The 14,535-nt window shown below is 35.9% G+C and overlaps 1 protein-coding gene across 2 annotated transcripts in view; it reads left to right on the top strand.

The window, feature by feature from the left end:
• The window catches only part of KLHL1 (kelch like family member 1), a 258,932-nt gene that overhangs the window by 169,222 nt on the left and 75,175 nt on the right, over positions 1-14,535 (top strand). For both annotated transcript variants that reach the window (XM_086481989.1, XM_086481988.1), the window contains one exon: positions 7,354-7,540. In XM_086481989.1, coding sequence (XP_086338115.1) covers positions 7,354-7,540 — 187 coding nt within the window. The remainder of the gene's footprint in view (positions 1-7,353; positions 7,541-14,535) is intronic.

Raw genomic sequence — 14,535 nt, 5'->3', positions numbered from 1 at the left:
TGAAGCACAGCTGAGAAAGGACTTGATGGGGGTTTTAACTGGGAGAAATGAGAAGCATGATGACACAAAGTCACTAAAATTCACAGGGTATTGCTAGTCTGAGAAGTTCTGGCAATGCTAGAAGTAACTGTGCTGAAGTAGCACTGACATGGGTCTTCTGAGAAGCAACAGCTTTGTGCGTTTCCATGTGTTACAAAATGCAGAAATCTTCATTTATTTTTAGATACAAATGTCTCTTAATAAAGTATGTCATATCCATGGAAAAGCAAGCTGAACATAATGTTTCCAGAGAAACAGCCTTATTAACTGAATTTCCTGATCAAGCGCATCCTGATTTAATAAAATATATTGATTATATTGATGTAATAAGGAAAGATAAATGTGGAGTAGAAAAACATTGAAGCAGACTATTGAAATTTAGACAACATGAAACAGTTAGCTTTATATGACACTTAGCTTCTAAACAGTATCTTTAATTTCAACTTTTTTTTTTCCCCTTCACTCATAGGATTTAGTCATTAAGACATTCAGAAATACAGTGTTCACCACAAGTCAGCCCTTGTGCTAAAATAAGGGGGTAGGAGGGAAGAATTAATATTTTTCTCAAAATTATTTTTCCCTTGTCTTCACAGTTGGGAAAAGGCCTTGAAAGAGTATGTTTTACCCCATATTTTAGTTAGTTAGTTGGGGATTTTTTCTACAAAAAAAGATTTTTATTATTTGGCTATTGAGTTGTTTTTTGGGTCGTTTTTTTTTTTAAGGGAAATGAACTCAAGTTTCTGTCTGCTTTCAAAGTTTTATTTATACATGTCAGTGTTTGTTTTGTTTTGTTTTTTTTTTTTCATTTCTAGGATGGATTTCTAATTGGAAAGCAAAAGAGATTCGGCCTTTATTTGTGGTTGGTGTGTGAAATCTCAGAATTTTGGGACAGGACAGTGTTTACTGATTATTCTTTATTCGAAACATGTGGCAACTCAATTGGAAGGTGTCATAGAGATAAATATTAGCTTTAAGAGCCTAGGCACAGGTTGGAACATCAGAATAAAGAAGGAGCTGTCTGATAGGGATTCATCAAATGTGGTAATCCTTACTGATAGAGTAAGCTTGCCATAAAAAAACCACTTGTCATCAATTCCATGAGCATTAGAAAGTATAGGTAACTTAATATAGTACCTCAAATTTGTGCAGGGGAAACTGATAATTTGACTTTCTTGTGCCTGTATTCTGTTAAATTAATTGACAGAGTACACTGTTTGGTTCAGTAGTCCTAAATGTACGTTAAATCATTTTGCAAGAGAAGAGATCGTCGTGCCTAAACCCTGAACATGATTTGTCTTCAGATCTTTGCTTTTTAATCTACTGAGTAGTGTGCTGAGCACTTCAAAGGGAAAAAAAAATCACAAAAAGATGTTTTAAAATCTTAATATTATGAAATATAAATTAACCTTGTGTTATGAAATATACTTAATACCACTGCTTATTAGCACACTTCAATTACACAATAACCAACACCAGAACATACACACATACACTCACAAAAATCCTTATCATATCTAGCATACAAATGTCTTGCTTTTAATTTCTTGATAATCTGACATTTCTGAGCATTTCCATTGATATTGTGGGTGCCTAGATTATAAGGATAAACTCTTTGGAAAGTTATTAAAAATAATAACTTAAATACTTTCCTGTGAATTGTATTTTCCTCTACACACTAGGAAAGGTAAACAAATTTGAAAATAAATTGGACCCCGGCCATAGACTTGGTTTTCTTGGTGCTCAACTTAGATTAAGAAATACAGTAAAAAATCATTAATATTAAATGCAAAAGTATCTAGAAATGCTGTATTTTATGTAATACCATTACAGTCAGCATGAAAACACTCACCAACTATGAGGAAGATAATAGAATCTTGATATTAAAATTCATGAGGTTATATCTGAAGGTAATATATGTCAGATCACAATACAGTTCAACAAATAAGTCAGAGTAGTATACATTTTAATGTACTTCCTGATAAAGTTTTAAAAGGCTGCCATTTTGATTGAAAATAGCAGACTGGGAGCTGGCCATTTTCCTGTTAAAAAAAAAAAAAAAAAGTCAATATCAAAGTTTAAGAAGATTTTCAAGTATAATTTATTTCATGTGCAATTTATTTGTGAACATTTATATCAAGCTATTAACCTCACCATGCATAGTGACCCTTTTTAAAAATATTGCCATCAAGGAACACAAATGGCTCTGCTGTTTTTTGCACGTGTCTATTTCTTTTCTGCCTGTTCTTATACTTTTTTAATAAAACTCTTGGCAATCCAGCATCTTGACGCTTCAGACACAAAGCATTCATAGATGTGAGTATACATTGTTTTAAGCTGACTGTAATATTAATGACTGTTTAGTGATCTTGTTTTTCCAAAAAAGGCTTTTTCTTGTTAAAATTATCTGAAATCTAGACACAGACGAATGTGTTTCTGAGGAGTAAGCCTTCAATATAGGATAGTTATATATATGATATTGGCTCCCTCTTACAGAATTTCTGTGGTCAGAGGAATATGGCCTTGGAGTATATAGATCAGTAGAAACTAATTAGTTTAAAAGATACATGCTAGGGAGATGCCAGAATGGGAGTTTGTGACAAATTTAAAACAGCAACAGATTTTATTTCAAATCTTTGCTGTAACATTTTTCTGAGACTGAATTCGTATCAGCCAATATCAACATTTTTCTTGTTTTTCCAGTCAATTATTTGTTACTCTGCTGCTGCTTTTCAAAGTTGTTTTAGTAGTTCATTAATACAATAATCTTGCACAGTTATAAAAATGAATATGATAGATACTGTTGTTTTATTAGAAAATAATAGCAAATACAGTTTTGGAAAACAAATATATGGAGGAACTTCTATACCTCATTTTCCATGTAAGATGAGAAAAGTGCTTGTCCCACCAGACATAGAAAGTTGATATGACAATTTCAAAAGAAAACTTATCTGCCTAAATGAAAGAAAGCATATGAGCCATTCATTATTGATTGGGAGGAAAAACTTCAGACCTCATCCCTTCATTTGTGGTTACACTTATCCAGATTTGGCACATTGACAGCAATTTACTCAAAGATCCTGAAAGATATTTAAAGTCCCCAAAATAAAGCAATACATACATTTTCAGTCCCTTTCTATCTTATCTGTCTTTTCCTGTCATACATTTATTTTTGCTTTCACGATTGTGGATTCATTTGTGGTTGATGCATAATCTATTTGCAAACATTTACATGAAACTATTAACCTGGACCACATTCAGTGACATTTTCTGAAAACTTTATCAGCAAGGGACATAGCTGTCTTCTTGCTTTCACATTTTCATTCTTTTAACTTTCTTGTATCTTAAGTGATAAAACAATATTATTGTGTTTAGTCCATAGGTTTAATGACCCAAAAAACGTGTTTCATCTTTGGTTTAGCCTCCTTAAGTGTACCTTTGTGGTATAGCTTATATTCATTATAGCATTTTCTTTCACTTTCTAAGAATGCATGAATATTAAGATAACTACATTTAAGAATCTGCAAGTTTATTATTTATGCAGTCCTTGCGCAAATTAATAAATCCCATGGTTTCATTTGTATTACCTGTTCCCTCTGCAAAGTAATAGAGTAGGATAGAATAGAATTAGAATTAGACTAGACTAGACTATTTCAGCTGGAAGGGAGCTACAGTGACCAACTAGTCCAACTTTCTGACCACTTCAGAGCTGACCAAAGGTTAAAGCATATTATTAAGTACATTGTCCAAATGCCTCTTAAACACTGACAGGCTGGGGCCACCTCTCTAGAAAACCTGTTATAGTGATTGACCAACCTCTCTGTAAAGAAATGCTTCCTAATGTAAAGTCTACTCTTTGCTATGAACCTAGGGGCTTTGTGTGTTACTAGCTTTCCTATGCTAAATTCTCACACTTTTAGTCTTATTCCTTCCCCCTAAAGGAACTTTGTGGTGAGGGCTCTTTGTACTTTTCTGTATATCCTTCTACTTTCTATTTTCCTCTCCCATTTTTTTTTTATTCCCCACCTGTTTTTCTCATTCATAACTCAATTCAATTGATATCAATATATGACTACTTTATAGTACCAGTTATCCAGGAAGTTGGACAGAACCAAATATGATGTGTACTGTCATCTGAAATGTGCCAGAGATTTTCAATGCACAACAGAGAGCTTAAAACTATGAATTTTGCTAACTGATGTTAATGCTTTAATAACATAAAATGGATTTCATCAATTTTTGCCTAGAACTTCATTGAACACTAGTGTGACTCAAACTATCAACAAGTTTTCTCACTTATGATTAGCCCATGGAGGACACTTCATAGCCTTCCTAATTCAGACATCTAACTTTCATTAAATAGAAATAGATTTTTTAAAAAATCATTTAATTTCTTCAGCCACAATATGTGGAGTTTGTGTTAGAACAGAAAATAATGAAATAACCAGTCTTCCACTGCAATGCATATTCTCCTCTACTTAGGAAGTTTTCTCTGCAGTTTAATAACTGAATCAAACTTTCCAGGTATGAGAAGTTTTACCAAATTCCTTCCCCATGGACTACAAATACCCAAGTTAGAGACTAATGACAAATTAAATCCTCTTTCATTCTAAAAACTCCATGATTATTAACAGCACAAATCTTACTGCTCTCATTGTAATCTTTCTGCTTTGCCACAAAGGTTTTGTGCATATATTAAAGGTGATATTCTAATATTCAATACACAAGATGTAAGTAGCATTTAACTCACTCAGAATTCCTAATAACTGCATTTCTACGATTTTAATGTAGATAAATTTAATATAATGCACCTGGAGGGCAAACAATAATAATAAATAGATAAGCGCATTTAAAAAAAAAAAAAAAAAAAGAAACCAACGCTTAACTTCAAATTTAAGATCATAGATTCTCAGTTGGCCACTTCCATTCAGGAGTGAAATTTTGCACCTATGAAATACAAATTTCTGGAAAAGTTAGCTTCAAGATCTATAGTAGTCAAAATGACCAAATCAGAAGTTGCAAGTTCCTAGAAAAGAAAAAGATAACAAGGCAGAGCATTGAATTAAAAAAGTACATGGTTTGTGAGTATCTTTAATAATGTGTGCAGTTCTATTCCCTTCACAAAAAGAACCTAACAAAACTGAAAGGTTCAGGAAAAGACAACAAAGGTGATAAAAGATATGAATATTTTTCATACAAGCAACGATTAATTAAGCTAAGGTTCTTCAGTATAAAAAACTGTCAACTAATGGAGAAAATGACTGAAGTCTAGAATATTATAAGGAACTTTGTGTGGCAGGGCTCACTAATTTTCTCTTTCAACAGAAGAATTAGGAGGCACAGAAAGAAAGGAATGAAACAAACTGAGTGAAAGCAATTGAAGCAACAGGAGCCAGGTTTGAAACAAACAGGGTGGTAATCTCTCACATGCAATGATTGATAGGCTGAGCTTGTTGTGAAAACATACCATAGATGCAACAAATTTATATGAGTTCAAAGGAAGATTGAACTAGTTGTTGGAAGATAAAGCCTCTGAGAATTAAAAAATGCACGGAAAAGGCATCCACCTCAGAACATCCCTGATCTCAAAGTTGGACACTGAGAGAATATTAAGGGGAATGAACAGATATTTGAAAACAGTCTTATGATTTGTTCCATAGACATTGAATATGGACACAGTGGGAAACACTTTATCTAGACTAGACGAATCTCCCTATTCACTTCTTTTAATAAGCAGGTCTATTGTCTGTTAGGTCATCGACCACGTGAAATAAGAGTTCTGGATCACCGATTGAGATACTGCAGTGTTGTAAGGCCTTTCTTTGGGCCTGAATAGATCCATTTCATCACTGACTCCTAAAGTCAGAAGCAGGAGTCTGCTGTCTACATGTACAAGCTATTAATATTTTAGATGTCACAGAATACATTACCTGCAAAAGGCTAACAGATTGACAAAGGACATTCATGCGTTCTTCAGCTACCATTGAAGTCCAGATGAAATAGGTGAGAGTCCTTAAAAGGAATCTAGCTGCCTGTGTTTAGGCAACTGCGAAGCAGTTTGCTTACATTTGTATATGCACGTCTGTGGGAAGATACCTCCTCATAGACTCTGGGAACTAAATTCTCCTGCTTCCTGGCCTTCAGCCACTTTTCTGAAATGATTCAGTCTCCCAGATATATGTTCTATGAGATCTAGAGATCTACCAGACTGTACATATATACTGCCATATGCAATTAAAACCTGCTCTAATTTGAGAGTCATCACAATATTGGGATCAGGATCTAGAGGTAATACTCAGTTGCCTAAACATAAACATTGAGAGTTTGATCGAATTCTGATGCCTTCAGGTGTCTGAGATCTACATGAGTCTGGCAGACGTGGCACAAAATCTGCATACACATTGCACTCTTCTGGCCTGACACTGATGAGATCACAGAATCATTCAGGTGGGAGTAGACCTCAGGAGGTCTCTAGTCCAACCTCCTGCTCAAAGCTGGATCATCTATGAGGTTAGAGCAGGTGGCTTAGTCCAATGGGATCTTGAAAATTTATAGGCTGATTTACATCATCTAAAAATCTAGTAGATATGTACGCACAGGCAAGTGAATCAAACACTTAACATTTACAGCTTGTAGCCTTCTTCCTTGGAAATATGGAATATTCTTTCGGCTGTGTGCATAGAACATCTGTTTTGGTAACTACCGATTATAGTTTTTATGCCAATAATAATCCATTATCTGGATTATTAATCCTTAATTTTGCCAGTAAAAGAGCAAAAGCATAGATTCAAAACTTGCACAAGCAAATTCTTTTTTTTTTAGTTGGTTTGGGTTTTGTTGCTGTTAGGGTTGGGTTTTTTTGTTTGTTTTATTTGGTTTTAGAAATAAGTGATGTTCCTGGAAAATATTACATAAAATACTGTAGAATGTTGTTATGTTATATGACTACACATTCAAGATGCTTGCAAAGAGATGCCTTCTGGATCTTTTCAGTGTTATGTTGGAAACCATTAAAACTAAGTCAGACTGTAGCCTACAAGAGAATACTTAATTTTCTTCAGTGTCTTCAGTAAGGGATTAGTATGATTGTAGTTTTAAGGAATAGTCAGTGATATAAAAGTTGCTGAGAGTCTTTTAAAAAATCAACTAAATATTTACTTTCTTGTCCCTCCTCAAAGAAAAATAGCCCTGCAAACCCCTGTATTCTACAATTAAGTGATATGCTTATGACATCCATTTTGTGATTTTCTCTCATTTCATAGTATTGCTTTTCTAGGAATTTCTAGTATTTTTGATTCACAATTGTGTCATTCACAGATATTGGCTGACCTAGAAAATCATGCGCTTTTTAAGGATGACCTAGAATGCCAGAAGCTTATTCTAGAAGCCATGAAATACCATCTTTTACCAGAGAGAAGAACTCTCATGCAAAGTCCAAGAACTAAACCTAGAAAATCTACAGTTGGGACACTTTATGCTGTTGGAGGAATGGATAACAACAAAGGTATTGGAGAATATTTGTTACTTCATAAAAGTTGTATTTTGCATATTCTTTATTAGAAAATAGTAAAATAACTTTCTGCTGGAGGTGTCTAAATCAGTCAAGAAATGCTGCCAAGACTTTGGGTCCAATGAAAATCTACTAGTATCTAAGGAAATGTATAATACTGTTAAAGAAAATAAACTGAGTTTTTAGTTCATGCTTTGTTCAAAATTATTATAATTTCCAGAAAGAATTTAAACAAAAAAAAATTAGTGACATTCATTTACCTTAGGTTTAGGTTTCTAGAAATTATGTTTCATTTGTAAGTCAAATATGTACATACCTTTTCTAATCAATGAAAAACAATAGTCTGATATGCTAGTGTATTCCATCCTTAAGTGGTTATCTGAAAGATTATGGATGGTTCATGTTCCTCCAATGCTGAAATTTATCAATCTTCTAGAGAAAAAACCTAGACAAGTAGCTTAAACTAAATTGCTACTTTGTCAACAGCTAAAGGACAGTGAAATTACACCCATCTTCTTGTGAAAAAAAAGTAGGAGTGGAAATTTTCTTGAAGTATTTTCTTGTTATTTGTTGGGAATAAGAATTGTGATGATGTGTTTTTATTTCTGATAAGAAGTCTAATCCATTGATTTCTTGAATGAAATGAAATAAAATATTTGAACTAAAAGCTAGCTGTGTTATAAGCCTATATTCTCAGAAAGGCTTTTATTATTTTTTTTTCTTGAAATTCATTAACAGTTCCACAGTATCTTACATTTTCATGTCCATATTTAGACTGAAGAATATGCCTTCAGAAACATTAGTTCTAATATAAACTAAACTGTACATTGCCTTTGGATTGTAAAATACCTGAAATACAAATTTCCCCTTACTTAAGACAAATGTGGAAATGACCATAAACCCAATCTAGGTCCAGCTGTATTTGTTCTAGCTTACTATACAGATCTGTTCCTCGTTCATATAGCAAATCAAAATATAGAAATATTTAGGAAGACAACACAGAGCGTACATAGCACCGTTGCAGCATCAACATACAAACTATTTTGCAGATTCAGGTCAGGCAGAAGCGGTTTATTTCTGTAGCAGCAGGAGAGGACACAGTGTGAGAGAGGTGCAGCCCTCTGTCAATGTGAATTGCAACTGAAAACAAAAGTACCAGGGCTAATATATGTTTACAGCTGATAAAAACTGCTTTGAGAGGGGGCCTGGCATGGCAAAGCAGCAACTGCATAGTAGGAGCCTTTGTTACAGCCAATGTAACATGTATTCCTAGTAACTCAGGATCTGCAGCCGTGTGGCCTTGATTTGCATCTGCTCAGCTCATCCTTCTGGTGATGCTGCTATGTCCTTGACTAGTTTTTATGCCCAATGAGTCTTGCTTTCACAAGTCAGTTTGGGAGACCCAAGTGCTGGTTGTGTGTTTTGAAGAGTCACTGAGTTCATAAGCACACATCTATTTGGGTCGTGAGGTGATGCTGATACTGTATTGTCTGTCCTCAATAAGTAATAATTTAATTTTTTCCACAACTTTTTCCACTGAAATGCTGACATGGATGATTGTGATTCACAATGATGTATTTTTAATGCCTTTTGGTGTTTGAAAATATGAAACAGTTACATATAAGAACTAGATGAGCTAAGCAAATTAGCAATTCATTAGCTAGCACATAAAAGAGTAAGTGCTAGTATTATGAAAGTATTTGAAGGTTATGTGGCCCATCACATAAAAAGTAGCCTTGCATGCTAAATCAAGTTTGTTTTGAAATTTGTTCTATAGTTATCTTCCTTTACCTAAAAAAGAGGTGATAATTAAACTTCGGGAGTCAGTGACTGGAATTATGCCTGACACGTTAAAAGTTAATGCAGTATGGTACTATCTGGATAGAATTAAAAGGAATAAAGTTAGATAATTTTGTAATTTTAGTTTTCTAAACGTATAAAACCTGTTTCCACACACCTTTTTTAATTTATTCATTTAATTTGTAGGGCACATATAAGAAACACATTTTCTCTATGTTTACATTAATAGAATGAGATGTATTAAGAGATTAGAGGTATATGCTTCTGACAATGTTCAATTCAATTTATCCTGCCATTTCCTCACACTGACTTCTGTAATTTGGATTAGCAGGATTTAATCGTCCAGTAGTACAAAATAGCTGTCTAAAAGCATATATAAAAAAGGACTAGAATGAAATAAATGAGTAAATGCAAGTGGACATAACGCCAATTTGTAAGAATGGTAAAACACTGACTTCTCGCAGCCATCTTGGAATCCCAACTGCGGAACAAAAGCCACGTGATAGAACATTGTGTATATGGTCTATGTTAGATAATGCTATGGAAAATTACTATGACGAAAATATTCTTGCATAGCAAGAGGAGATTTGGTGTAAATAATTCAGCAGTGTTATATTGATGGCAGAATGCTGAATGATCTCTTATGAGGTGTTGTAATCTCTCTCACTACTTAGCAGGTAAAATAATAGCGCACAAGAAGAATCTACAGAAAAAGAAAACAAAAGAAAACAAAAGTGTCAGGGTAATTATGATCCAAAATCACCGGTATATATTTTGGAATAGTCCTCGTTTAGTTCATCAAAGTCCTGGACTAGCTCATTATTCACTGAATCACCGTGTTTAAGTAAATAAAAGAGAAAAAGAAAAGAAAAATTACATGCACAAGAAACTCTTCCACAAAAATGACACAGGTCACTAATAAAGAGAGGGAAGAGTTGATTTACTGAAACATTGATAATACAGATGTGGTGGTGTTAATCTTGTGACCACAATCACAAAAACTGTTCTGATGGTAAATAGGTGAGGTCCATCATCAGTCTGTATCAAACAATGTTATAAGTCCTTTCACTATTATTTAGATATTTTAGAAAGATCTTTTATATTACGACAGCTGTACTAAAAAATGAATCTTTTGAAGTGTAAAATTGTGAGGTGTCCAGTCATTGTTCCTTAAACTCCCATGTTGCATATTTTGCCTTTTCTTTAGTGATTTTCAATCATTTGTAATACTTTTTTCTTTACAAATGTGGTTTATCAAATGTGGTTTATTACTTATATGTCATTATTTCACAGGAATGTCATCTAACACAGCTACATGAAGTTACTCTCTTGCTCTGTTGAACTTCAAAGATGTCCTTTTTTTTCTGGGTTTTTTTTTTAGTTTCTAGCAAGACATTTCTCACAACACACTTCACTTAAACCTTTTTTATCTTAATTTTATATTTTTTATTCTCATATAGGCATATTTTTTTAAATATGGAAAGAAATACTGGATAATCTATTGTAAATACTGAAGAGAAAGTCAAAAATAAAGATAGATTATAGTTTTCCTTTTAGGTAATTCTTCTTGCTTTTTAAGATAAGCATCTGAAATGTCTGTAACTTGAAAATCTACGTATATTCTTCATCTTCAGTTTAGTGGGAATTAGTAAAAAGAAAAAAAAAAAGTAACATCTATCAAGATTGTTTCACGGCATTTTGCAAGTTGTGGAAATTGCTACAAATCACTTTGTCTTCACATATATAAAACATTTGACAGCATTCATTGTTTATTCATTTGAGGTACGTAACTATGTTGAGAAAACGTCTTATCTTCATCTTAGTTGCATTTTCATTTAAAATATACCATGTACAGTAACTGAGTTTAATTTTCTGAATGTTAGTGCTTATAGTCCTTGTATTTGTATAATACTCAAACAGCAAAACCTACCTAAGAAGGTATAGTATTTTCTTTTCAAAGGAAGAAAAGAAAAAAAGTCTAATGTGTTTATTACAGAATATTTCTCCCTGGTGTGCTTTTTGAAAAGTTTTATATAACTATGCATACTTTGTAAGTGTCCACAGATGTATGTGTATATATACTCATATATATACAAGTAATAGGAATTATTGATGTTTTTTCTTAAAAGTTTGAGGCTGTAGCATAGTGAAATATCCCACCCTATCTGTTGTATTGTGGTGGGTTGACCCTGGCCAAAATGCCAGGTGCCCACCAAAGCCACCCTATCACTCCCCCTCCTTAACTGGACAGGGGAGAGGAAAAAAATAACAACAGGCTTGTGGGGTTGAGATAAGGACAGGGAAATCACTCAACATTTACCGTCATGGGCAAAACAGACTCGATTAAAGGAAAATGTAATTTATTACCAATTAACTCACTCAGAGAGGAGTAATGAGAAATAAAACCAAATCTTAAAACACCTTCCCCCCATCCCTTCCTTCTTCCCTGGCCTTAACTTTGATCCCATTTTCTCTCCCTCCTCCGCCCAAGCAGAGCGGGAGGGGAAACAGGGAATGGGAGTTGGGGTCAGTTCATCACACTGTTGTTTTCTGCCGCTCCTTCCTCCTCAGGGGGAGGATTCCTCACACGTTTCCCCTGCTCCAATGTGGGGTCCCCCTCATGGGAGAAAGTCCTCCGTGACTTCTCCAGCGTGAGTCTTCCCATGGGTTCAGTTCTTCATGAACTGCTCCAATGTGGGTCTCCTTCATGGTGTGCAGTCCTTCAGAAATCCACTGCTCCAGTGTGAGCGCCCCCCATGGGGTCACTAGCAGCAAACCTGCTCCAATGTGGGCTTCTCTCTCCACGGGCCACAGGTCCTGCCAGAAGGCTGCTCCGGTGCAGGCTTCCCATGGTTTCACAGCTTCCTTCAGGTATCCACCTACTCCAGCATGGGGGCCCTCCACAGGGTGTAGGCAGTCATCTGCTCCACTGCCCATGGGCGGCAGGGGGACAGCCTGCCACACCATGGTCTTCACCACAGGCCTCAGGGGAATGGCTGCTCCGGCACCCGGAGCATCTTCTCCCCTTCCTTCTTCACTGACTTTGGTGTCTGCAGAATGTTTCTCTCACATATTCTCACTCCTCTCACTCACTGCAATTACTGCTGCGCAACAACTTTTTCACTCTCTTAAATACGTTATCACAGAAGCGAAAGACACTGTCGCTGATTGGCTCAGCCTTGGCCAAGGGCAGGTTGGTCTTAAAGCCAGCTGGCATTGGCTATATCTGACATAGGGGAAACTTCTAGCAACTTCATACAGAAGCTACCCCTGTAACCCCCCCTGCTTCCAAAACCTTGCCATGCAGAGCCGTTACGTGTATTTAAGCCATTACTTAATCCAACATGCAAATGAATTCATGGCTAGGGCTTCCTGCCTTTAATGACAGATCATCTTCATAATACGTTTTTGTTAATCTTTTTTTTTTTAATAAGCACTTGGTACATTTTCTTATTCCTATTCAGATATTAGAATACAAGTAAATAGTCTCATGCTTACAAACCGTTAAGGAAAGTTGGAACAGCCGCTGCCCAGCTGCTGGAGCCCAGCATGGTGCCCTCCAGGACCAAGGGTCTCTGCTCGGGCTGAGGGATGCCTCTACAGTTTTCCCATTAGCATGGTCAAATAGTAGCAAAGTTAAGCGTGTGTCCCAGAGACAGGCACAGACACACACGGATACACACAGGACATGGACATGGCCTGTCACACAGATGGCCAGAGACAAGGTGCTGCTCCCAGAAGCACCCACACTCAGGACTCACACAGAACAGGCATGGACAGCCACATCCCCTCCCTGTCACTAGTGCAGGACACACACCACACTCTCCAGGTTCACAAGCACACTCACATTCATGGATTCCCTGAGCACCAGCAAGGCCTCTCTGCCCTGCTTTCTCACACTGGCCCTGCTGCAGTAACTGGTTTTCAGGACACAGCCTCAGTGGCTGGAGGTTAAAGACCCACTGATTCCAATGGCTGACACCACAGTCCAGGGATGTCCACAGCCCCCATAAAGCAGGGACATAAACATGCTATTATTACTCATGAAATAAGTAGATGTTCACAAAAGATGAACCAAGAATTGAGAAATTAACTTTCCCTTTTGCAATCCTACTCTTTTTATTGATAACATCATGTCTGTCCTCACCTCACCGGTCCTTTGTATGAGTTTCTTCTGCCTTTAGTGTTAGTTTGCTTTCACGTGTACGTTTTCCATGAGTACATTTGTTATAATAAATTAAATAATCATGCAGTCATAGCCTTAAAATACCTCAGGAGGATGGTAAGCCAAGGTAAATTGTGTCTTTTACATTCCAAGCAGCTGTCTGCCTACAACTTCTATTCAGATATCTACAGCTGTCCTCTGAAATCTTGCCTGCTCTTTTCAAGTAACAGTTCTGTCTCAGACACACAGTTCCAGTGTTTTCAAATATCATAAGTGAGTGATTTTGCTGAGATGGATGATTGTAATGTGATGTTTACTCAGTTCCTTGTAATATATTTTAGTATTCTTTCTTAGAATATAGGGGACATGTATTCATGTATTCTGGGAAGTACTGACTTAAATTCAGTTATTGGAGAGTCAAAATAATAATCAAAATGTTCCATTCTGGCTTAAAACACACCCAGGACCCGTAGCTTGTGGACATTAGAAGTGTAAGATCACAGCATGTTCTCTGTGCAAGGCTCTTAAGATTATTCTTTATCAAGTTTTCTTTGTGCAGTTTTGCATCTTTATTCCAATTGAGGCTGAAATGGTCCCTCTATCCCTTTTCTTTTCAGTCACCAAAAAGCTTAAATCTTCCCCAGTCTTGTCAGATCTCACTGGAAATACTTGTCAGTCCTTTAATGGATCTGCCTTAATTTCAGGGGGTCTTTAAGAAACCCCCTGAAGATGGCCTTAAGCTATTTTACATGCATTTCATTACACCTCCTATTATGGAGAGGTTTGCAAAGGTCTTTAGATACCTTTAGGATGACCATCAGCACTAATTCAGGCATGCAATTCTCATGGGATATTTAGAGGTATTTAATTGCATCTTTGGAGAACTGTTTATGTGTATCCCATATACTCCCAGCCAAAGAAGGATTCACCAGATCCAGCCAACCTTCTTGCCCATCTGAGTTGTGTTCATATGCCAAGAACTGCAAACCATCCAGCGTTTCAGATAGTTTAGGCAAATGGAAAC

The sequence above is a fragment of the Leptosomus discolor genome, chromosome 1 (assembly GCF_034619465.1).
Source record: "Leptosomus discolor isolate bLepDis1 chromosome 1, bLepDis1.hap2, whole genome shotgun sequence".
Classification (NCBI taxonomy): domain Eukaryota; kingdom Metazoa; phylum Chordata; class Aves; order Leptosomiformes; family Leptosomidae; genus Leptosomus; species Leptosomus discolor.
Note: the sequence above shows the minus strand (reverse complement) of the source record. Positions and strands in the feature narration are given on the sequence as shown.